We start from the raw sequence: 24761 nt of genomic DNA, 5'->3' as shown, positions 1-24761 counted from the left end.
ATTACAAAGGAACTCGCTGTGTTTTATGCAGTACTACCCATATACTTCATGCAATGTGGACAAAGTCTAAACAGATATATATGCTAATAGGATGATACCGTCATAGCGCCACCTACTGGTAGCAGGAAAGTTTGGTTGTAAACATGTGTTTGTTGTATATCTGTGGAAATGAGAGGAGGAGAGCATAGCACAGGAGACAGCGAGGGCCCCACGGATCACAGGGAGCGCGAGGGCCCGCAGTGCTGCGTGCAGCTTTACTTCTGAAAGTAACACACACCCCCTGCTGTGCATCAGTCAGTGCTTTTTGTTTAAAGTTGAACAACTTGTTGTTTGTTAACAATATGTTTTGGGGCGTTTCAGATTAGGATTAGGAGATTAGGAGTATTTTCAGTCTGTTTCCTGATGGCAGCAGACTGAAGAGGTGGTGTGAAGGGTGGAGGTGGTGGTGGAGGGGTCTCCTGTGACGCAGAGGGCCTTTGGTGAGTCTGCTGTCGTAGAGGTCTTGGAGGGAGGGGAGAGGGACGCCGATCATCCTCTCAGCTGCATCACTGTGCCATGGAGCCTCTTCCTGCAGGTGGAGCTGCAGGCTCCGCCCACACAGTGGTGCAGCTGGACAGGACGCTCCACCTGCCCCTCTGTAGAAGCTGCACAATGTTCTAGTGTGAGCTGCCAGCTGCTGACGTCATCACAGAAGGAGCGGAGGCGGCTTTCTTGTTAAGTTTTTATTATGCTTAAAAAAAGAAAATTAAAAGACAGAGGTGGTGATCAAAGAAAAAGAAAAATATATATTCAAATATCTTCATACTTTTCTATTCATATATGATTACCAATGCAAAGAAAATAATTCGTAGTAGTAGTGCTTAAGTAAAGTTCAATATAGACTTTTATTATAACAAAATAGGCAGTTTACCGAAGGGTTAAATATCTGTCAAAATCTCATTGTACAATAACGGTCTGAGGACAGCCGGAGGCGGCGGCTCGCCCCCCAGGCTCAGCCGCACGTCACATGGTCGACATCGTTTTCCTGGTAAGACACTGACGCTGTGGACGTCACAGGGGGCGTCCTGCAGGGTCCGGACCTGCCTGGTAGAGGGCGCCACTGAGCTTCAAAGCTTCTGAGACGTGTTCTGAAGACCTGACGGCAGGAACATGTTACAAATGTGTCGGCGCTCTTCTGTAAAAATACTTTCATCTAATTATGAAATAATTCTGTAAAAAATACTTTCATTTACATCCTGCATCATAACGAGCTGATAAAATAATTTTCTTGTAATAAAATAATTTTCTCATTTGGTGATTTTTCTTTTTTTAAGCTGTGTGTGGAGGATTTGAGGGTCCTGACACATGATTCCTGATAAACTCCTGTTGTATTTGTGGTCACATCACTTTTGTGAATCAGCTACTTTTCTGTAGTTCAGATGATCTTCATCTAAATCATTCAGGTTTTTTAATAATGGATTTAGTGAGAACAGGATAAGATTATGAGCAGAAGGAGTTAAAGAGGTTTCCTGTAATAACGATCATCTTAATAAATCTATTTATGTCATAACTGATATTTTTCTTCTTTGGTGACTGAAACCGTGTGAGAGGATGGACCTTCCTGCAGTCAGACCTAAGAACGTGTTCAGATCTTAGCAGCTGCTGCTCTGTTCCTTCACTCCTCATGTTTTTAACTGATCAGTCGAAATCTCTCCTGCACGGCGCCCTCTAGCAGCAGAGCAGGAACCTGCGGCGTCCTGACGAGCGTCCAGCAGCAGTGAGGAGCAAAAAAAAAAAAAAGTCAAACTAAACATGAACAAAGTTTAAAAAAAGATGAACGCAGAACAGAAGCGGTGACATCACACGCTGAGGTGAAGGGGCTGATGGGAAATAAAGGGGCGGAACACACATGCTGTTAAAGCTGAAACGTGCAAAGTTTTGCTTTTTGTGTCTCTGCTTCATCCGGACTGACGCTGCCTGAGACTGAAACTCCGCTCGCCTTACAGACAAAAAAAGGGGAAAAACCCACAAACAAAAACTAAAGTTAAAAGACTTCGTACGCTGCTTCTTTGTCACGAATCCACCGCCTCCTCCTCCTCGTAAAGGAGCCGTACCATGTGACGCCATTAAATGTCCAGTGACATCATTAAGCTTCTGATGATGTCATTAAAATTCCTGTGTGCTTTACTCTGCGGGTCAGAAAACCTGACGATGGAGTCTGATGGAGGCCTGCAGGTGGAGTCTTCTGCTCGATGAAACGTGAGGAGGAGCAGCAGCCCGCTCCGCCTTCATAACTTCTCCTTGGACTGAACCCAGATGAAGGGACCCGACTGCTCCTCGATGATCTGCTTCACCTGGTCGTAGATCTCCTCCAGAGTGTCGCCCTGCACGATGGCTGCAGACACAAACAGAGCATGCTCAGTGACGCTGTTCATGTCAGACACACAAATCTATGGATACAGTTTCAAATGTGGAAAGATGATTCAGTCTGGAGACGCACGATGTTCACAGACACACCAATCAGAACTCAAACACTAAACCACTACTCAACTCAAACCACATCCTGCTCAGAACCACCAGGAAGGCGACCATGTTGTGGACAGGACCTGGACTCTCTGACAGAGGAGGACGGGGTCCAAAATAAAGACCAAACTGGACCGTCCCTCCCACCCGCTCCACACTGTGCTGACCAGCTACAGGAGCTCGTTCAGCAACAGACTCCGACTCCCACGATGCACCACTGAGAGACACAGGAAGTCCTTCCTGCCTCAGTCAAACTACTGAACTCTGACTGAAGCATCATCACAGCTTCAAACTGCTCAGTTACAGTAACTGAGTTTATCTTCTTTGATCTGCTTTATGTGTGTGTGTGTCTGTGTGTGTACATGTTCTTCTTCTTCTGTTGCTGTGTGTCTGTGTGTGTGTATATAAGAGTTTTTGCTTGTGTTTTTGTATTTATTGTTTTTTGATACGCTGCTACAAGTTAATTAATAAAGTTAATATCTATCTTTCTAAAACAGGACAGGAAACTCTTCCTTTCCTTTAAGATATGAACACTGCTGGGATGTCCTGGAGACGGATCACCGCGGCGACCGTCCCAAACACCAGCTCTCCACCTGACATATACAGAGAAGGTGACACGTGCTGTGTTTATTGGTTTTCAGCCATTGATCGCCCTCAGACGGTTCCAGACAGAGATCTGATCACAGTGTCTGATTCTGTGGGGAGAGTTAACCCCGTGCAGCCAACAGCAGAGGCCGTGCAGTGAAGGTTAAACATGGCCGATCCACCACAAACTAAGACAGATGATTTCAAAGTGTTGTGTCGATGGCCACACTGACTATCACTCTGGACTAATCCATCACACAGTGAATCTGAGGGGTCGGGCAGCCCTGGATGATGTCACAGACTGACCCTGAAATGACCCCGCATGACACACGGGTACATAAACACACTGCTCTGCTCTCCCAGGTGTTTCCTTTAACCTGCCGCAGCGTCTCCATGGAGACGGTCCGATGTGGAACCTTCAGGGTGATGACGCCTGACCTGTGAAATGCTCGGTGAACTCCTGCTCCAGCTTGGTGGCTCTGTCGAAGGTTTTCCGGCCCTGCTCGTCCGTCAGGCGTTTGTTCATCTCCCTGTGAAAACAGACAGGTTCAGCTCGGCCCGTCAGACGGAGGACCAGCAGAACCAGGAGGAGGTGGCTCACTCACATGATGTTCTCCACGGACTTGGGTTTGATGAAGATGGCGATGGGGTGCAGCTGCGCTAGCTGGAGTCTCTTGATGGCGTTCCCCGACACGTCCAGGATGCAGTGTTTGCCCTGAACACAACAGCGGCGTGTTTCTGACTGATCATGGACAGGAAGTGACTGCGTGTGAGAGCCTGCCGGCCCTACCTTCTCTGCCACCTCTCTGACCGACTGCACGCTGGTCCCGTACAGGTGGTTGTTGTACTGGCCCGCCTCGATGAACTTGTGGTCCTGGATGTCCTTCTCCATCTGCTCTCTGGAGACCACGAAGTGATAATCTCTGCCGTCCACTTCGTAGTCTCGCTTCGGCCGCGTCGTATCTGATGGAAGAAGGGGAGGAGGAGGAAGAGGAGGGGGAGGAAGAGGAAGAGGAGGAGGATTCATTTCCACATGAAAACAAGACGCTGTCCTCCTGGGGGACTCATGTCTCGCAGACTTACGTGGGACACAGGATCCGAACTTGTCGGGGAACTCTGAGATCAGGTCATCGTTGATCCGATCCTTCATGGGGCCGAGGATGATGACGGGACGGGTGTAGTTCACTGTCAGAGGGACAGACAGGAAGTGATGCAACAGAGCGACCAAACATCTGCAGACACAGTCTAAGAGTGTTTATTGGAGTCTCACCTTCCTGCTGGATGACGGGCTCATACGACAGAACGTACTCCTCCTGTCCACCTGAACACACACACACACTGTGAGGGGCGCTGCAGACAGCTGCACTGACAGGATGAAGGTGAGGAGGAGGAGGGAGGTGAGGGTCTGTGATTAATGACTCAGGCCTGATGAGGGCCACAGACTGCTTCCTGTCCTCACTCACATCTTCCAAACTCAAACAGTCCTGTGGACGCAGGACGCTGGCTAACACAACCAGAGACAGACGCAGACGTGGCGATACTCTGAGAGGACAGGTCCCGGCTCAGTTCATTCATTCTGTTCATATGTGTGTTCAGTGTTTGACGTGTGCTGCTGCTACTTACACCTAATGTCCCTACGGGGACTGATAAAGGAGAAGTAAACTTAATCTTAATCCGTGTGTTCTTGTCAATTTATCTTTTAAATTGGTTTTTAAACTCACTTCCTGTTTCAAAGAAGCCCTTTGATGTCATCAGGATACTTTTCATAAAGCAGCTGCATGTTAATCTGCAGCAACACGGATTTAATCTGAAGTCTAAAACAAGACGTCAGGACTCCTCAGAGCTGCGTGAGGAGGAAGAATGTTGGATGATTTGAAGACAGCAGCTGACGTCCTTCAGGAATATTCCATGACTGTGGGAGGAACTGAAAGCTCTTACAGGTTCGACCCTGAGGCCGGACTGTGTGTGTTTGTGTTTATGAAAGAATCCGTCCACACAAAGACCACAGGGTGTCGTCAGCAGGGGGCGCTCTCACACATGCAGCAGCAGCTTTAATGCAAACAGGCCATCAGGAAGCAGCGTTAGCGAGGACGTAAACTGTGTGTGTGTGAGGTCATGCTGTTATCGGCCAATCAGCAGCCTGCGCTCGTTAACAACAGTGAGGGAGTTAGCAGTTAGCGGGGTCAGAGGTCACGCCGGCCGTTAGTCATTCCGGCGTCACACTTACGGTAGCTACTCTCACTATCGCTGGCATTAGAGGTCACTTGTTCTGCAATCACAACAGAAAACACAACGGGTCAGCAGGCGCCTTCCCACAATGCTTTGCACTGAGACAAGATGGAGGAGCAGACGGAGCTCCTCTCCGCAGACAGAAAACAGAACCATAAAAATCACAACCTGTCCGACTCGTGTGCACGTAGTGCACGTCACACACACACTCACTCACACACACAACACACACACTCACACAGACTCACACAGACAACACACACACTCACAGACTCACACAGATAGACACACACACTCACACAACAGACACAGACAACACACACACACACACACACAGACAGACACACACACACACACACATCATTAAGCTCTGGGTTCTGTGCTGATGACTGAACCACTGAGTTCACTTAAGATTCTTCAGTGAAGAAGAATTTTCACCATGAAACAAATCAATAAAAATATTGATACGTGTCAGGTAGGATAGGGTTAAACTTCTACTTCAGTCACAGAACTCAGAGCTGCAGCTTCATCCACACACAGATCTGAAAATATTCAAAACACAAATGAACGGAGTGATGATCTGCAGCGAGCGTGAAGACGTCCTCAGATCCTGAGCAGAAAACACCACGAGGAGACTGAGGAGGAGGAGGAGGAGGAAGAGGAGGGCTCAGCCTCTGTGTGTCCACCAGGATCATCGTCAGCCTCCGCCGTCTGTTCACTAATGTCTGAATGTATCAGAAAAGGTTTGACGCCTCTCCTGACAGTGAGTCTGGATGTTTAACCACCTTCTGACACTGTCCCTCAAACTGTTGAAACATTCTATCAGTGATATGTTTCATTGTTCATCTTCCACCGCTACATTAACAGAGGAAGGTTTCAGACTGTCTGATGACGTGTGAACGCATCACGTCAGACTGATCACATGTCTGAGGTACAAACACACCCAGGCCTCCATGATCATGTGACCAGCAGTCACCTGACAGGCAGGCAGACAGTGGCTCACAGGGTTAATGGATGTCTTATTAGACAGGTGGAGGCTGACGGAGGATGCTGGTGGAGCCCAGGAGGCTGATGGGAGTTCAAGGTGGGGACACACTTACTGTGGCCTTTGGATAGCATGTCGTCGTTGTTGTCCTGCAGTCAGCAGAGCCGAGTGAACGATGAGAAGAAAACAACCACAAAAACACAAAGTTACTGAGATACGGCGACAGATGGAGAGAGCAGAGGGAACACAGCCGGTCAGCACGGAGACAGGGCGGCCATTTTAGCTCCGCGGAGGACGGACTACGCCTCCAGGTTTATAGACAGATACTTTATTGATCCCCGAGGGGAAACTCAGGAGCGAGTGTGTGTTCTAGTTGACAAACATAGTCGATTGTTAGAGCCAGGCCCTGTTGCCATGACAACCAGCAGCAGCATGCCGCCACCAGCTGATCTCTCTTCCTGTCACCTGGCCAATCGCCTTTCAGACCGACCGCCTGCCCCGCCTCCCCCCGACGCACTGTACTTACGGTCGACGTCACTGGTCTCCTGCTCGCTCGGATCTTTGCTCTTGTAGAACAGAAGCTTTCGGGAAAAGAGGTTCTTTTTACGCTTGTCATTGAGAGACTGCTGAGGAGGAAGAGGAGGAGGAGGAGGGGTGATGGAATATAAAAAAACAGAGGAGGAAGAAGGGGAGATGAGGGCGTCTGATGTTGGTTTGTCTTCCTTCTACACAGCACTGAACAGAACCAGAACCTCCTGCAGTGACGCTGCTGTCAGGGGTTCAGCAGCTGGATTTTCCACAGTGTCAGTGAAGCAGCAGAGGTCAAAGAGGAGCAAACATGCTGACGACATGCAGAGACAGCAGCTACGGGCCCAGAGAAGCGTTAATGTCAGCACACTCCTTACTCCTGTTCTGTCTAAGGCCGCAGACCGGCCGCAGACGCACAGCGATGCCTTCAGGTAACGCTCAGTGAAATCACTTCAGGCTTCAGTCACTTCCTGCAGCTGCTGCTTTCACCTGTTTCCACCTGACTTTGCACCCACTGAGGGGTTTCAATGCACTTCCTGATGGTCCCTGAATGCATCACATGTGTAAAATATTTGATCAAACCTTTCTATTCCACATCTGAGTTAAAATCCTCTAGAGATAAGACTCAGTACAAACTAAAAGTTCTGCCCTCCTCAGCAGCCAGCAGGAAGCCATGATGGAGTCACAGCGGTCACATGACCAACACTCCTGCAGCTGATTCCTGTATTTCTGGGTCAAATGTAAACAGAGATTATACCGTTTGTCTTTGTCTTGTAATACAAACTGTGCCCTCTGTTGGTCTGTAAACATATTCGAGGTTCCCTGGACCAGCAGGTCTGTCCAATCAGGAAGAAGGTGTCATGTGGCACCTGTGTAAGTAGCTCGTTTTAGCCACCAGGGGGCAGCAAAACCAGCTGAACAGAAATCGACCACATGCTGCTCTGTGTGTTCGGCTCATCTTCGCCTGAGTCCAGAACCGAAACCAGAAGCTACAAGTGGCTGAAAACATGCAGCTGATCGCACGCCTACGTGTCAGCAGGTCAGGCTCCGCGTTGGTAGGAGGCGGGCCTAGTGACATCATCAGATCATGCCGTTATCCAGCAGGAGTGAGCGAGCAGGGTGAGAGAGGTGAGTGGTGAGGAAGAGGAGGAGGAAGGTGAGCAGCAGTCAGACATCAATGTCAAGCGTTTTTTAACTCTGTACGACGGGTGGAGGAGTGGGGGTGGGGGTGGGGGTCATGCAGGTGCCCCCCCTCCTCCCTCCGTCAGTCTACATGTTAGAGAGCGGGCAACATCTGGCGACGCGTGTTAAAGCGGCACACGGTTTAAAGGTGCGGGGGAGGCGCTGCTGCGGTTTGGTGAAGAAGAAAACATCAACAACAACAACAACATGCTGTTAACTGTAAACTGTAGACACTCATTAGTAGGTGGAGGTCAGCTGGCTGCGGCACCGTCAGTCTGACAGGTCATAAACCTGCGTCATGTGACATCGTTCTGGGGTTTAAACACTTTCCTTCTGTGATGCAGTAAATCTGTTCTAAGCTTCCATGTACGACTCGTCTCACACTTCATGCACTGACTGTCCTGGTGTCACTCACCCCTCTGTCTCGAGACTTGGCGTTGAACTTGACCGTCTTTAGTCTCGCCCGCTCCTTCTTCTCCACCCTGTGAACAGACAGGACGCCGGTCACACCTGTGCTAATGTGACCAGTGGTTCTACTTGACCTCAGAGCGTGTGTGTGTCTGTGTGTGTGTGTGTGTCGTGTCGGACTGACCGTCTTTTGCTGGGGATGACCCCCACCTCCTCCACCTCTCCCTGCGCCGTCAGCTGTCTGGCCTGCCACCACTCGTCGTCAGAGGCGTTCACCACATGAAGAATGTCCCCAAACTTAAAGTTGAGTCCCTGACTGGGCAGACCGGAGTCTCTGGTCTTATCGTAGTCAAACAGAGCTCTGAGACACACACACACAGATACAGATTTTTATTATTATTTGGCAAACGATATTTGAATGTCTGTCCAATAAAAAGACCGGCGCTCCAGGCGTGTCGCCAGGCGTTCTGTGGTCCTCTCACCTGACGTACAGCGACCTCTTCTGACTCGTCCGCAGAGACCCGGAGCCTGAACTGATGCTGCTGTTCATCATCTGCTCCCGCAGGTCGTGGATCTTTGCCTCAAAGCGGCTGTACTCTGAGCAGAGAGTTCACACAGGTCAAAGGTCAGGAGCTCCACGCCGACATAAAAACATCCTTTAAACGCCACATGTTCTCCAACACAACAGGCAGTAAATAAACATCTGTGATTCCAATCAAAGTGTTCCAGAGAGGAATCTAACTAATGAATCCTCCACCTCGTGTCTCACCCTCTGGCCTGTAGTGGGCGATGATGGTCACCGTCTGCCCGGCGTTCTTCAGAGCGGCGGCGGCCTGTTCGTGGGTGGCGTTACGGAGGTCCACGCCGTTCACCTGCAGAGAGCAAGAAGCAGCCACAGACAGCGAACAGTGAGACTTTAAGGAAAATCCCTCACACCGCGTGTGTGTGCGTGTGTGTGCGTGTGTGTCTGTGTGTGTGTGTGTGCGTGTGTGTGTGTGTACGCACAGAGACGAGTCGGTCTCCTTTCCTCAGCTCTCCGCAGAGGTCAGCTGGTCCTCCGGCGAGGATGAAGGAGATGAAGATCCCCTCTCCGTCCTCCCCGCCCACGATGTTGAACCCCAGCCCCGTCGCTCCTCTGTGCAGCACCACCTTCCTGGGCTCCCTGTTGGTCCACACACAGCAGCTGTCAATCATCCTGACGTCATGTGACCCGTCAGCCTGTGACAGCTGCAGGTTCACACCAGCAGAGGGCAGAGCAGCGGAGCTCCGTCCCAAATGTTTGTTTCTCTGCTCTGTGAAACATTTAAAGTTCAGGTCTATTTAACCCCTGAACTTCACACAGTTAAAGACTACAAACAGTTAACTGTTGGTTTTCACACAGGTGGAGGACTTCATGCTGCAGTGAGCCCACGCTGACACGTGACAGGAAGAGCTGGGGGTTCAAAGGGTTAATAAAAAACACATGTCCATAGATAATAAGCAGGCAGCTGCATCAGTGAAGTATCTGTCCTCACCGGGTCACATCGTCCTCTCCCAGCACGCTCTTCGGGGTCGGGGAGTAGCGCCCTGAGGGTGCCGGCGGAGGCAGGGGCTGGCCCAGGAAGCTGGGCGGGCTGATATGGTTCTCCATGTGCTGGGAGAACGCTGGAACGGAGAACACAGAGTTAAATGAAGCCTGGTGCGAGTCTCTGCTCTACACCCTCCTCTGACCGGCTCCTGTTACCATCCGACCGGACGAGGCCGCCGCGGGTCGTAGACACACGAGCTGCCGGAGACACAGCTGTGTTTTTATAAGAAGAGTCTGAGTTTAAGTAAAGCTAAATAAAGTTTAGTTAATCTTCAGTGTCGCCCCTCAGCCTCCTGAACATGAACCTGTCTGTGAGCAGGGGGGATGATGGGACGACATCATCACAGCAGTGTGACAGCAGACTGAATGACCTCTGACCCCCCTCGCTGAGTGTTACTGTGCTGCCGTGTGGACGCGGCTCGCTGATTGGATTTGATGGTCGTCCTTCACGCGTCTCAACATCAGCTGAGGGAGGGGGGCAATAACACAGAAGGAGGAAGAGGAGGAAGAGGAAGAGCTGGTGTCTGTAATTACATGAAGCTTCTAGTGATGTCACCCAGAGCACCACAACACATTGAATGTTTGCAGTGTGTTTTTATCAGTTCTGTCCTCACATGAGAAACACAGGAACTGACCAGGAGCTGTCAGGTGTTTCAGGCTCTGGGTCTAGAGCTGCTGATTTATTATTTCATGATGCTGACACTGCCGTAAACATAAAACTAGAGGCCCTCGGGGGCCATTTTAGGCCCACCTGACCTCAGGAACCGGAACTGAAGATCAGGAGCAGTGCATCAGTCCAAACCTCTGCTGTGCTCCGACCTTCCTGCCAGCACTGTGTTTGTTGAGCGTGTTCTTTTCGCTGTGATGTTGGCGGCTGAAGACTTCAAACCATCCGGTCTCTGTTGGTTCTCCTCACTCTGTGGACTTTAATAGAACTTTATTTAACACTGTTCCACCTCAGGACGAGTTCTGGTTCCTCCGCTCCTGATCGATCCTCTGACTTATTGATGGTTTCCATCAGTGTGTCCTGGTCAGGCGGTTTAGCTGGAAATGGTTTCCTCCTGCTGTCCTTCCACCAGGGAGCCGCTGGGAACAGATCCAGAGACCGTGCTCTGAATGTGCTCCAGAGGAGCGTCTTTGAAACGTGTCACTCCACATAATGCCACTGGGAGCGTCCCCACCCCCACCCACACCCCCACCCACAGGATGCTGATTCTGATTCCAAGACTCACTCAAGGTCAAGATCAGAGAGTCCCCCGCATCACATCTACGACCAGCTAATCTGCTCTGTGGGATGTTAGCTTAGACTACGAACCACAGAGAGCGTGTCCTGGTCTGACCGAGCACACTCACAGAAACCTGCTTATATGTGGAGGGAAAGACATCCACTCACAGTTGGTAAGGTCCGGAGGGGCGAAGCTGTCGTTCATGAAGACACTGTTGGGTTTAGCCACTTTCAAGTAGACCACATCAGAAGTGTTTTTCAAGGCAGTGACGGCGTGTTCGTGGCTCACCTCCTCCAGGCAAGCGCTGTTCACCTGAACACAGACCATCACAACATCAGAGCTACACATCAGGGAACGAAGTGTCCAACATCAGGGAGTTTACTTTACAACAGCACATTTAGGGAGGAAACACCCTCTAAACCATCACATGATCAGGCATGTCAGCAGTAAGTATTGATCACTGATAGGAAACACTTACAGCCAGCAGTTTGTCTCCAATCTGCAGCCGCCCATCTTTGTGTGCAGCTCCGCCCTCGATGATCTTGGTGACGTAGATGCTGTTGTCGCCCGGGATGTGCTGGTTCCCCACCCCGCCTGCTATACTGAATCCGAGACCTGCAACGCACCAGGACACAGAATGAGCCGAGCAGACCCACCAGCTGTCAAACTCTGGTTCTGGTTCCTGTTTTCCACCCGATGCGCTCTTCACTGGGACGAACCCTAAAAAAAGACACCACTGAAACGAGCCGCTGCCAATTTAACACTGGCACAAATCAGGGCACACCAATGCACAAAAACATATTGCAGGATGTTTCCGTGGAAACCGAGGCTTTGTTCTGGAGCCCGGCTTCTTGTCTGAATAATCATGAGGCCCTGAGGGATTTCACTAAAGCTCCTCGGCAAGCAGAGAAAATCCTGCATCACAGATCAGACACAGGCTCCGTCAGCAGCGGCAGCAGATCCACACCAGTCACATCTCAGCCCACACGATCCTGGAGGTCAGGACGACCGGGGACGGTGAGGAGAGCAGAGGCACTACAGAGGCCGACAGCAGGGTGTGAAGAACACATTCAGGGTAGCCTCTCAGACTAGAACAGCAGGCTCCGTCTGCTGCTCCAGCTACAAACACTCTGAAGTTCTCTAAAATTTACAAACTGGTGTCAGAGGATGCCGACTTTAAATTTAATTTTCACTGCTCCAGTTTATTTAATCTGACTCTTCTGCCTCTGACCAGCTGTTTGGAGCAGCGGCCAGCCCAGTGCATTCTGGGAGCTGTGGTTTTCTCCGCTCTCAGACATGTCTCCAGCACTGATGGCAGCGTGTGCTGGCCTCACCTTTGGGTCCTTTCACCAGTTTGATCTCCATCACTTTCTCCGACCCGGGTTTCCTCCTGCGGACGTAGAGCCGGACCAGAGAGCCCGCCTCCTTCAGGGCCTCCACGGCACGGCTGTGGGTCACATCTCGGACATCGACCTCGTTCACCCTCAGGATGACGTCGTTAACCCTGAAACGCAGCACAGCGCCTGCTGTCAGTCATCCCGCAGTCTGATCAATCTATCATCAACACATTCTGAATCAAGGAGACAGTTTTGTGACATTTGGGGACAAATGAGTGTGTAACTGACACCCGAGCATCACGAGTTCATGTTAAAGGCAACCTGAGACTGATGGAGCAGCTTCATCCCTCATCATCATCACCTGGATCAGGTGTGTGCATAATGAATGAAGCAGTGAAAGGCGGCAGGGCGCTGCAGGGGGTTCTGGGTACAAAGAGTACCAGCCTGTGTCCATGGCGCCTACAGGCTGTCAGCTGTGTGTGTGTCTCACCTCAGCCGTCCGTCCTGAGCGGCGGCTCCTCCTGGGATGACTTTGGTGATGAAGATGCTGGGGTCTTCGCCGATGTGGGGGTTGTCTGTGCCGCCTGCGATGCTGAAGCCCAGCCCCGAGTTTCCCTGGATACCACAACAGTTACCATGACAACCGCACCGACAACAAACCAAGAAATGACAATCTTTCGTACAAACAGAGAGATTCAGAGCGGCGCTCGTGCAGACGTCTTGCTGCTTTGAGAGCGTGTGTACGATCGGCTGGGTGTTTACTCTGCTGCCCTGCAGGCTGAATCACAGACGCCAGTTGTTCCTCTGAGACTCAGCTGGCACAGGCGCTTTTTTTTTGTTTTTATTTACGCTGCACGGATAATAATTTGCACCTGAAGGAGCACAGCTGAACAAGAGTAAAGATAACAGTATAAACCGAGGCAGAGGTGAGGGTTCGACCACAGCTCAGAGGAGCAGTCAGCACGTCTGCACTGAGCTCCTGCACCGTCTCTACATGCAGGACTCTGAAAGTTAAGGTGTGTCAAAGTCAAAAAAGAGCAGCAGCTGCCAGCGGCGGGTCATCAATCCTCTGAGTTATGGACTGCGGCGCATTTATGTGGCTCATAAAGGCGTCAGAGTTACAGCGGCTCCATCAGCTAACAACATGGCCGTGATTCAAAGGGACATAAAAAGGACGGCGGCCTGCAGCCTTACCCTCTCCAGCGTGATCTCCTCGTACTCATAATCAGCCTCCGTCCCGTTCACCTGCATAAAGAGACAGAAGACATTCATCAGCCAGCAGGAGGCGCCACCACATCACAGCAGCAGTGTGAACAAGCGGCAACCTTCGGGGCTCAAAGTGGAAGCCCATGCGGAAGTGTCAAAACTTGTAATTCACGCTGCAACAGCTGGGGGTTGGCTCCAAAAGCGAGTAATTTCCCATAGACTCCCATGTTAAAATGGCCGACTTCACAGCAGAAAAGAACGTGTTTACAGCCTGGTACAAAAAACCACTCTGGTCTCAGATGATAGGTTCTCTTCTAGTGTCAATTGTAGGGGGGGTGAATTTTTTTACAATTCACTCGTTTCAATTGTATTCGGACTTAAAATTACGCCTAATTATGGGCGTTGCCGCTTGAGTGACAGACAGTTGACGTATCACAGTGTGAGTTTCCTGCTTCCACGATCGCCCGCCCCCCTAAACCCCGCTCGTGCCCCCCCCTCTTTGTCCATATTCGTAGTTTTAGTCGACGTGACGCTGCCAACATGGCGGCGGTCATCAACGTCCCGGAACCTCCCACTGAGACTCAAAACGGCTCTTCAGAAACAAACGGGTGACGTCACGGAAGCTCTGTCCATAGTTTTTACTGTCAATGAGTGTGAAACACACAAAATGTTTATTATTAAACATGGGCCAGTGTTCACTGATGACTCAGAGATCAGGTACACCAGCGACCCGATAGACAAAGCTGCACCTGCAGTTCTCCCTGCAGACTCTGGGGGCTGGCTCTAAAAGTGAGTCAGTCCCCACAGACCTCCAGATTAAAATGTCCAGTTTTACAGCAGACTGGGAGTTAAGCTGGACGTGCATGTTGCCAACACAGTGACAGCTGGAGACGAACCAGCTCCTCAGAAACTGAACACATTTACTAACAGTGAAAAGGCTGCAGTTCCTCAACTGCCCACCGGAGGCTCCATACCTAAATCCAGTCTGATCATTTCCTAATTTTTACATTGTATTAAGACTAAGGACATGAAGGAGTGACAGGTGGGCGTCTCGATCTGGAGTTTTCTTAGAGAGGACCTGAATGAGATCCTGGTCATCATCAGATCAGTCATCCCGTTTGTTTCAGGCCAAACGACAGGCATCATGATTCAGCAGCTGTCACAGTGACCCGATGCTCCGTCAGGTAACACCTCAGTGACACACAGACACAGCTTGCCGAAGCCTGAAACAGAGTGGGCTTTGTCACATTTTCTTAATGTCTGGGTGTAAATGAAGCTGGCAGAGACGGCGTGGAGTCTCGCCGACAGCAGCCAACATCTCCAGTCAATCAGAGGCTAGCCGGCTGTTTGACACTGACCTCATTCAGAGCGGTCTGAGCCAGGAATGAGGCAGGCGAGCACGGTCAGAGACGGGCTCTGATTGGATGAGCATCGACCTGCTGCCGTGGTTCAGCTTGATTCTGTAAACTTTGCACATTCATGTGTTTTTGATGCGTAAACAGGTCACACGTGTCACATCTGCATTCTGCTCACAGATAAAGAGATTTCAGAGACACATGGTGTCGTGTTAGCCACAATGCTACCGTTTGTAGCATCCGCTGTGTAAACAAGCACAATGTGGAGGCGAAGGTTTACCCTCCAACTCAGCCTGCTGCTGTGAGCGCTTAGGGTGGCTGTGGTCACTGCTAATAACAAGTAAAGATCTGGCTTATCGGGGCTTCTGCTCATCCTGACGCTGACAGCAGCTGTCGATCTGTGTACTTACGAGTGCTAAATGCTAACAGCTGCCTGGTCACCAATTTTGTGAGGGTGCAGAGGGAAAGTCCGACACATTAAAAATGCTAACAACGTGGCTAGCAGGAGTGTTCTCTGATTTCAGCGCCACTAGCCAACCACCGATCACCTGTTCAGAGACTGAATGTGGACGATCTGTTCCTCGCTGCTGACTGTAAAAACCATCACTACCTCCAGGGTCAGTTCAAACTTTTGTCAAAGCTGTCACTGCTGGTTAGCTAAAGCTAGCTGCTGTTAGACTTCCACACCAACCGACATTAAACCTGTTGTTAGACACAATTTGTCTTTTAAATTATGTCTAACAACAGCGAGAGCTCAATTCCCTGAAGCATAAACCACATTTAAGGACAGAAAGTTCCAAGTGATGGACACTCCTGATGAAGCAGGTTTGGTAATATAAAGTGTTTCACTGCTCCTCCGACATCGCATCAACACGTCCTTATCCAGCCCTGAAATGTGAGGCAGCCTCCACCTTAACCCTGAGAAACAGGTGCAGAGGAGCAGTGATGAGTTGTGCTGGACTCACGTATGGAGGCGTGTCCAGGCTGTCTGTGTTGACCACCACGGGAGGAGGATTGGCCTGAGGAGAGAAGACACATCAGAGGCATCTCCACCAACAACACACACACACACAGAATCCAGGCTGCAAAGACTTACTCTCCTCATGATGCTACAGACCAACTGAGGATAAAAGAGGAAGCCGGTGGATTTGGGCAGAGATTAGTGAGGACAGAGCAGTACGTACATGGTGGCATTTCACGCTGCAGAAGATACAGTGCTGAAGCATGAAGCCTAAAATCAATCGGAGCAAATCCTGCAGCAGGGAGATTCTGCTTCTCCACCTCGCCTTCCTCTTCTAGCTCTGAACTACACTCACTGCCTCTGTCTGCCTCGCTCCCTCATTTTCTGCCCGGGAGGAGCCAGATGGGCTCTTAAAAGTCAAATGGGGGAAGTGTGGCATTTCTCCCACTGTTTCTATCTGTAATCTGCTCAGTTCATCAGAGCCGCAGCTGGACGGCACACATGGAGCTAAAGTCCACACAGACAGACAGGGATGGATCTATGAGGGAGCAAAATAAAAAACAAACAAATAAAAAGACCTGTGACGTCGGAGGGATGATGGTGGTCTCGGCTGGGATTGGCGAGATTGGGATCACAGGGATTATGGGAGAGGAAGGCGGGGTGGCCTCGGCCTGCTGAACAATAGCATGGTGAGGGGTCAGAGGTTAGACAAACATAGTGCAGCACAGATGAACAGCAGGAGGATGATGGAAGAGGAGGAGGGTGTCGACTGACGGTTCATGTGAGGTGCCAGCTGGGTGGAGTTTGACAGGGCAGGGCCGCCGAGTGTCAGAGGTCAGCCAATCACAGGAAGGCGCCGTGTGACAGGCAAACCTGACACTTTCAGGCGATCCTGATGTGGCAAACTCCCCCATCTGCTGCTCTGAGGATTAGAGTCATACTATGTGACCTCTGAGTGTGTGTGAGTGTGTGTGTGTGTAATCCTCAGTCCCTTGCTACAGTCTCAGCAGGGGGTGGATGTCCTTTTGTCATCACTGAAATGCAGCAGCAGATATATAATCTGGGAGAGCAGAGTATTAACTCTGACATCAGGGTCAAAGTTCACAGGACCCAGCACAGCAGCAGGTGAAGAGTCTAACCTGAGGGTTCATCCTCTGAGGAGCTCTGTTCTTGTTTTCTTACTGTTGTTAAATGCTGGGTCACAGCGAGGGTCTGTAGGCCTTTGCTTTGTGGGATTAACGCGCTCTGAGCTCGTCGTCATCACCCTGAATCCTCCGGTGATCAGAACCACAGAACTCAGAAACACCAGCTTGTTGTAGAGAGAGGATTCCACACAGCTGTGTGAACTGCACATCTTTACTGTATGCAATAATAATGCACGCCTTTCTAAAGGAGAAGTTTTTCTGTAAAACTACAATAATCCAAACTCAAACCGAGATTACAGCTAAAATAAAAAGTGTTCCATTGGGTTGGCCGAACATGAAGCCCACCCAGGGGGCGCTCATTGTTTGCATCTTTCACATGAAGTAACAAACTGTTCAGACGAGGACACAAATCATTTTCCACACCTCCCAAAGCCCAGCTTAAACAGAGCGCAGTGATAAGGCTGAGCCAGTGTGAGGCCTCCAGCACTCTGACCTCTATTATGCAAGAGCAGGACCTCGTGAAGCTGCCGGCAGGAAGCGCTGCTGTGTTTGGAAGAGGCCTAATTGTTGTGCTGCAGAACCTGGAGCCCATGGAAAACCGACAGCTGCTAAAATTAGCCCCGCGCATCGACCGCATCGATCCGCCAGGCCTACTTCTGGAGCGCGGCTCGGAAAGCCGCTGACAATGGGCCTAATTGCTCCCAAAACATACAAACGGGTTTAACGAACGCAGCCTGCACAGAGTTGATGCCTCTGCTGGAGGGGAGTGAGCGCTCCCTCACAGACAGGATCTTTGGAAGCAATGAGCTCAGAGATGGTAAAGTACTTGATGAAGGGCACGAGACACAAACCAGGCTCCAGCACTGCAGAATGTTTGATTAATCAATCAGGCAACAGTTTTTATCACTGATTAACCCTTTACTCTGTTCCTTACATCACAGCAAACCGGATGTTAACACAATCACTGCGCTCCAGTCACGTTAGAGTGAAATTCCTCCAGAAATAAAAAACAAACACTCTGTCCTCAGCAGGACGCCATGATGGAGTCACATGACCAACACTCAGAGAGTCTGTGTGACCTGCAGCTGATCTCTGTCTGAACACCTGAGTGATTCTGCACACACGCTGCCTGCAGACAGGATGGAGTGTGTGTGTGTGTGTGTAGAGGGCAGTGACCAATCAGAGCACTCTGCCTGATCATGTGAATGATGCTGGCTTTCAGCTGCAGGGACAGATGTCATGACAACAGTCACACATGGACACACACAGCATTGATTCTCCATAAAGTGACAGAGTGTAGTAACTCAATCAAACTCTCTCTCTCACACACACACACACACAGACACACACAGACACACACACACACACGCCACAACAAGCTGCTCCTTAATCACCAACAAGACGAGTGCAAAGGGTCAGAGGTCACAGTGAGCAGGTCTGTCCGTGTACTGAAGCCCCTTTAGCTCCCACCCCTCACACACATGTACCTTACTGAAAGCAAAGGGCACCCAGGGTATCTCCGTCCGGCCGCTGCTGACCACTTTGGCCGTGCTCTTCGTCGGGCTCTTCTTCACGCTGTCCCGCAGGTTGAGGAATCGGCTGCGAGCTCGGCAGGACGCCGGCACAGTGCAGGCTGTGAAAGTGGACAGAGAGGCCTGGACCTGTGGGCGGCTTGGCGGCTGCTGCTGCTGCCGCCTGTGAAGCTCGATGGCGTGCTGCCTCTGGAGAGGGTGCAGGTGGGCGATGGACTCCTGCAGGTTCTTCTCGGCGCCGTTCATGGCCTTGGTGTTGAACTCCGGCCGGGGGTAATGTGTGGTCATCTTCTTGAACAGAAGGGTTAAAGAATAAATGAGGGACGCCTTCTTCGGGCCTGGTGGTGTGACGGCAACACGTCCCGACTCAGCCGAGGTCCTCCACAGCCCGCCTCGCCTCTGTCTCACCCCTCCCGCTCCAGCGGCTCTTCCTCTGTGACAGCCTCCCTCTCGTCTTCTCTCATTCTCCTGCCAATTAATGGGCTCCAGCGAGCGAGGCACATGTCAGCACAAAGGGGGGCGGCTCCACTCGCCGCATGAATTATCGATGTCACCCCCGGATTCAGACACAGTGGTGTGCGTGTCAGCAGTGGGGGGGGTGTGACGTGGACTCCTGTTCAGCAGGCAGGAAGCTGCAGCTTTCAGTGGATGTTCTCTGTCGTGGCTTTAAGCCTCTGCTGACAGTCCCACAGGCTGGTTCAGGACCGGTTCAGAGGTTACAAACACTGAGCTCCAGCCTTATTCTAACTAGTCTTTGAGATTATTACAGATCAAAGGGTTTTATTCTAAAATTCTTCTGTAACTGATACATTTACTTTCCTGTTAAAATGAAACATGACATTAGTCCCGGAGCATCCCGGCGCTGCAGTCAGCAGGACACAGACCCGATAGACGGTTCAGTCCAACATTCAGCCTTATTATGAAACTATCGATATAGAAAATGCTCCAGAATGACCCTCATGTAGGCGTTGTCATGGCAACGGGCAGTGTAGTTTCATAAGTGGATTTAAAATCCAGGAGGAGAGCCGGGTTTGGTGGGAGGAGCATTTCCAGACCCCCCCCCCCTACTCACAGCTTCCAAAGCTGCACTTTGAACTGTCCCACAGTCCCTGAACGCCTCGTCTCCATGCTCAGCAGAAAAGGAACCGATGTGCTGTAGGCCATGTGACTGCACTGTGTGTGATGTATGAACCCTGAAACAGCTCACTGTTGTCAGCGTGTTCAAACTGCTGCCTCGAACAGAGTGGACACACTCCAGGCCTGTGGACGGTCCACCCCGTGATCCATGACAACAGGAACATTTGGAGAGTAAACACACCACCACAGAGCGTCCACTGCTCTCCACACACTGCTGCTCGTCATCTGCATCACTGCCTCAGCTGCTGCAGCACAGCTCCACCTGCAGGCCGCATGTGTCAGCGCACCTCACCGCCACCACACATCACAACAGAAACTCAACCCGCCGCTCTAATGAGGTCAGCGAGAGGCGAGAGAATGAAGATCCGTCACATTTTCACTCGTCCCTGTCCAATGCTTGTTTCCTATCTGAGGTGTTTTGTTTTTTTAAACATATTCATCCATAACTTCCAAACTGAACACTGGGCATGAAGTGGATTAACAGCATTTTTCCTCTTCAATGTGTAAATGTATTCAGCAGGAGCTCTAAAAGCTGTTCTTCTAATCTGTGAAGGACGTGGACGACTTTCTCCAGGTATCCACCCAGAAGCCTTTAAACGTTCTGAGACCCCCCTTTGATCCAGGTTTTTGAACATATTTGAATATTTGTTGAATCAGGACTACGTGTGTGTTTCAGAGGTCATGGTGACATGGATGCATCATGTGAACAGATTAATAACATGCAGAACCCACGCCTGACAGAACACCAACCACACACAGGCACACTTTCAGACGTTCACAGCAAAGACGGTTCTGACAGCTAAAGCTCACACTGAAACCATCATAGAGGACGTACTGAGAAACCGTAAAGGAGAAACTGATTGGATCAACCATGTGACCATGACTTAAGCCAATCACATCAAAGAGAACAAGCTACTGAGGGTCTCTGGGAGCTAGCATGTAGCAGTTAGCATGTGTCTGTGAGGAACGCAGAAAAGTCTTCATGAACCAACAGAACTGACGACGCTTCCTGTTCCCACTGGAGTTTGTGATGTCCAAACTGACCCTGGAGACGCTCCATGTGTCTCCCTGTAACTCCGTGGTGTTTACCATAACTGCTGCTACTGGGACGAAAGCAAAGCGACACATCAAGCTGTGAGGGAGGACGACAACTCCGGACTACACGACTACAACGGTTCAAACCGCCCGCATCCTCCAAACCACAGCACAGTGAGAGAGTGATCCGTTTCTACAGCCTGTGTGTGTGCATGTGTGTAACAGGGAGGTAGTGGCGTAGCAGTGTGTGTGTGTGTCAGGAGCCTGCAGGTTGCTAGGCAACGGCAGGAAAGGCATGTGCTACTGCAGGGGTTCCTCACATCTGCCCAGAACATGATGCTGCTGTTTATGCAGGTAAATCTCTGCACGTCGTAAAAACCCTGCAGAGGTGTGACGGGATCCCACATCCACGCAAACACCTGCACAGGCAGGCGCCTCCGGAACATTCAGCAGCACAGCGAGGCGTGTGTACGTCCTCCATGATTCCTCCATCACACTCCGCTGCAGCGTGATAACCTGCTCTCAGCGAACACACACACACACACACAGGCTGCATGTTTTCATCACTTTGGACGAGGGCGTGGAGAACTGAAGCAGAATCCTGATCCACCACATGACGCAGCAGCAGCAGCAGCTCCTGTTGCAACTTTTACACATCTGCCTCGTCGCAGCGCCCCGCCAGCACAACAACACACAGCAGGGTCTGATCACATGTGTGACTGCACGCAGGAGAACATGAGTCACGCTGCAGCACCTCCCCCTGCCTCCTCACCTTTACGAGGATTTCTGATTTACATACGGGAGGCGTGTGACCTACCAGCAGGCGCCGGTGGAGCCGCTTGGTTCTCCTCAGGGTGCCCATGATGCGGCGGCCCATCTTTTTGGCGTACCACACAGAGTTCAGCATGCTGCTTGTTGCGCTGCTGCTGCTGTGGTGAAGGTGGCGTGTCGCCTCTGCGCCTCCTCTCGCTCCTGCTGCAGGCTGCGGGGCGGCAGAGGTGATGCTGGCTGGAGAGCAGACGATGGGAGGGGGGCTTCACTGCACCTTGTGCCCCCCCTCCTCCTCGTCCTCCTCGTCCTCAGAGACACAAACAGGGAGGCTGCAGAGGAGCTGATGGAGGTGAGCAGATGCTGCTGACACACGCCGTGGCCGTCCTCTTCCTGTCACAGTGGCAGCAGCTGGCACGGTAGCTGGTAAACTGCAGCTCTCAGATGCTCGAGTAGATGGGAAAGAAATGAAAGCGGAGCCTGCCGGGGTGAGAGAGCATTGCTGAGCAGAGAGAGAGAGAGAGAGAGGGGCTCCGTCTGTCTGAGGCAGACAGCAACAACAGACTGCAGGGCTGACGAGAGGACGGAGAGACGTGTGTGTGAAGAGCGCAGGCAGGGCTAGTCCTCCTCCTCCTCCTCCTCCTCCTCCTCCTCCGTCCACAGTGGGTTCGGTCCTGCTGACCTTTGTCCTACTTCAGTCTTCAGACTTCCAAAATGAGTCAGCAGGGGAAACTCGCCCCAGAAAACTGCTGAGTTATCACAGCTGTGACGGACAGATCCCAGACCGCCGCGGCGGCATCGTGAGGTTGGTTCACAGAGCGAGTCAAGCACACGGAATCCATTACTGATGGAGCATCCATGAGAAAAACACATAAAAACACCTGGATTTTCCTTTTCTGTGTTGTATGTTACATTCCTCTGGCTTCATGTAGCCTTACCGTACTCAGGTTAAGATTAAACCGCTCCATCCAGGGTCAGGTCGTGGGAACACTCTAACCCTTCCTCTCCCGACCAGCTGCTCATATTTGCAATCTCATTCTTTCAGTCTGTACCCACAGCTTGTGGCCATAGGAGGCGGGAGTGCAGACCCGTGCAGACCCGTGCAGACCCGTGCAGACCCGTGCCTTCGGCCTCAGCTCTGTCTTCACCACAACAGACCGGAGCTGAGCCCGCTTTACTGGGGATGGCGCCCCGGTCTGCCTGTCCATCTCCTGCTCCCTTATAAGACCGGGGGTCTGAACTCCTCCACTTGAGGCAGTAACACGTCCCAGTCCTGAGATCCACGGCGCAGCCCTGACAGCGTCCAGCCTCCAGTGGAAACAGGTCCGACCTAAGAACCAGCAATGAGTCCGAAATGTTTTGGACAGAAAGAGTTCTGTTGATTCTTCAAAGCAAAGAGCCTGAAGTCGAGACAGAGTCTTTGTCATAGATGTTGTGTATTTAAACGTCACTAACTGCTCCACTCACTCCAGGGTGTCTGTGAAATCCCTTCCAGCTGTAAATAGAGCTGGCCTGTGTTCCCAGCATGCCTTGCTGCAGCTGGGAGTGAAGAGTAGCAGAAGAAGGAGCATTAGTGACAAGTCATTTCATGGGCTCTGAGTCCTTTGTCTGGGTGCTAAATATACCTCAGAGCTGCTGTAAATCTTTCCTTTGGAGCCGGCCACCCCCACCACACCCCCACCACACCCCCACCACACCCCCACCACACCCCCACCCACCAAAGAGCATCACTAAATCTGTCTTTGTCCCTCTGCGCAGGTTCAACCCCCTCCACCTCCTCCATTTTCTGCTGTCGGGACTCTCTTTGTCGACATTCATCTCCTGCGTTGCCATGGCGCTGCCGAGGAGCGCCGGCGAGAGGCGGAGGAATGAAAGCAGTGTACTGTATGTCCTCCGTGCTGGCGCCGTCTTTGTGGGACGTGGCGCTCCATTCATGGCGTTATCGCAGTGGATGTGTCGGAGATAGCTGCCCGTTGATGAGCGGCGGCGCAGATCAAACATGGACGAATGAATGAGGAGATTTCACCGCCATTACAGGACAGAGGTACTCTGGAAGGTGTGGTGGTCCTGAGCAGCGATGGGACAGGTGAGGGCTCAGACCCTCCATTTATGATGTTCATCACTTCCTCTGGCCTCAGGTTTGATTTGTGTCCTTAAGTCAAAGTCACGTCTGATGCTCTGCAGCAGATTAAACAGGATCCAGAGGAGCCACGCTCATCTGAAGACCTGCAGATTCTACTTGAGACTTCTCTACAACATGTCGCATGTGAATCAGTGTTTATTACTTACACGCACACGTTAGCCACCAAGCTGCCTGGTAACTCATCCCTGTGCACGTTGAGCCACCTTTGTGTCCATGACTAACACACGCACAACAGACCTTCCACGTGCACAAACATCCTGTCAACACTCAGAGTTTTCCATGAGTCCGGACCTGGAACTCAAACTCCAGCCTTCTACAGAGCTCAGGTCTCCAAGTCTGACAGACTCCAGCAATCACAGATGATCTGGAGAGGACACCTGAACCTCTGGAACCAGGAATGTGCCCATGTGCCCATTTCAGTCTGTGCCACAGAGACATGAGGAATCCAGCTCCGCCTGAGTCCATGAAGCATCCGACACCACAAGCACTCTGCAACTAACTCCACGCTGAACCCTCTCATTTCTCACCAACAACTCTGCAAAACCACAACCACACACAGACACACACACACACACAGACACACACAGACACACACACACAACCACACACACACACGCACACAGACAGACACACACACAGACACACACGCCTGCAGATGTTCCAACAATATCACACAGCTGATTCACGCCTCGTGCCTCAGCTCCACAGCAGCCAGTGTCACCGTTTTACTTCCTGCTTCTCGTCTTCATGCTAAGCTAAGCTAAGCTAACTGCTCCAACAGTGCCTCCTCTGTCAGGACCCTGACACTCCGACTGACGACTCCTTTTATCACAGTGCAGAAACATAACGTAACCTTTGCTGATAGAGAAATTCTACAGAAGAGGATTAGGATTAGGATTAGGGTCAACATCAATCTCAGAACTCAGAATC

At 51.2% G+C, this 24761-nt stretch overlaps 1 protein-coding gene across 6 annotated transcripts in view; it reads right to left on the bottom strand.

The window, feature by feature from the left end:
- Positions 1-707: 707 nt before the first annotated feature.
- Positions 708-24761, bottom strand: part of LOC114449579 (discs large homolog 1-like protein) — a 41899-nt gene continuing 17845 nt past the window's right edge. Inside the window, exons 3-23 of one of the 6 annotated variants that reach the window (XM_028427369.1) lie at positions 16650-16745; positions 16076-16129; positions 13744-13794; positions 13040-13164; positions 12547-12716; positions 11691-11827; positions 11380-11524; positions 9934-10063; positions 9425-9581; positions 9189-9291; positions 8902-9016; positions 8604-8780; positions 8427-8493; positions 6828-6924; positions 5315-5356; positions 4358-4408; positions 4171-4272; positions 3878-4050; positions 3693-3802; positions 3526-3617; positions 708-2374 (exon numbers count right to left, since the gene is read on the bottom strand). In XM_028427369.1, coding sequence (XP_028283170.1) covers positions 2268-2374; positions 3526-3617; positions 3693-3802; positions 3878-4050; positions 4171-4272; positions 4358-4408; positions 5315-5356; positions 6828-6924; positions 8427-8493; positions 8604-8780; positions 8902-9016; positions 9189-9291; positions 9425-9581; positions 9934-10063; positions 11380-11524; positions 11691-11827; positions 12547-12716; positions 13040-13164; positions 13744-13794; positions 16076-16129; positions 16650-16745 — 2301 coding nt within the window. In that variant the 3' untranslated portion in view covers positions 708-2267. Of the gene's footprint in view, positions 2375-3525; positions 3618-3692; positions 3803-3877; positions 4273-4357; positions 4409-5314; positions 5357-6416; positions 6451-6827; positions 6928-8426; positions 8494-8603; positions 8781-8901; positions 9017-9188; positions 9292-9424; positions 9582-9933; positions 10064-11379; positions 11525-11690; positions 11828-12546; positions 12717-13039; positions 13165-13743; positions 13795-16075; positions 16130-16649; positions 16746-24761 lie in introns of all 6 variants that reach the window. The other 5 variants (XM_028427365.1, XM_028427363.1, XM_028427367.1 and 2 more) reach the window with 5 other exon arrangements.

The sequence above is a fragment of the Parambassis ranga genome, chromosome 17 (assembly GCF_900634625.1).
Source record: "Parambassis ranga chromosome 17, fParRan2.1, whole genome shotgun sequence".
NCBI classification, from domain to species: Eukaryota; Metazoa; Chordata; class Actinopteri; family Ambassidae; genus Parambassis; species Parambassis ranga.
This window is presented reverse-complemented; position numbering and strand designations above follow the sequence as displayed.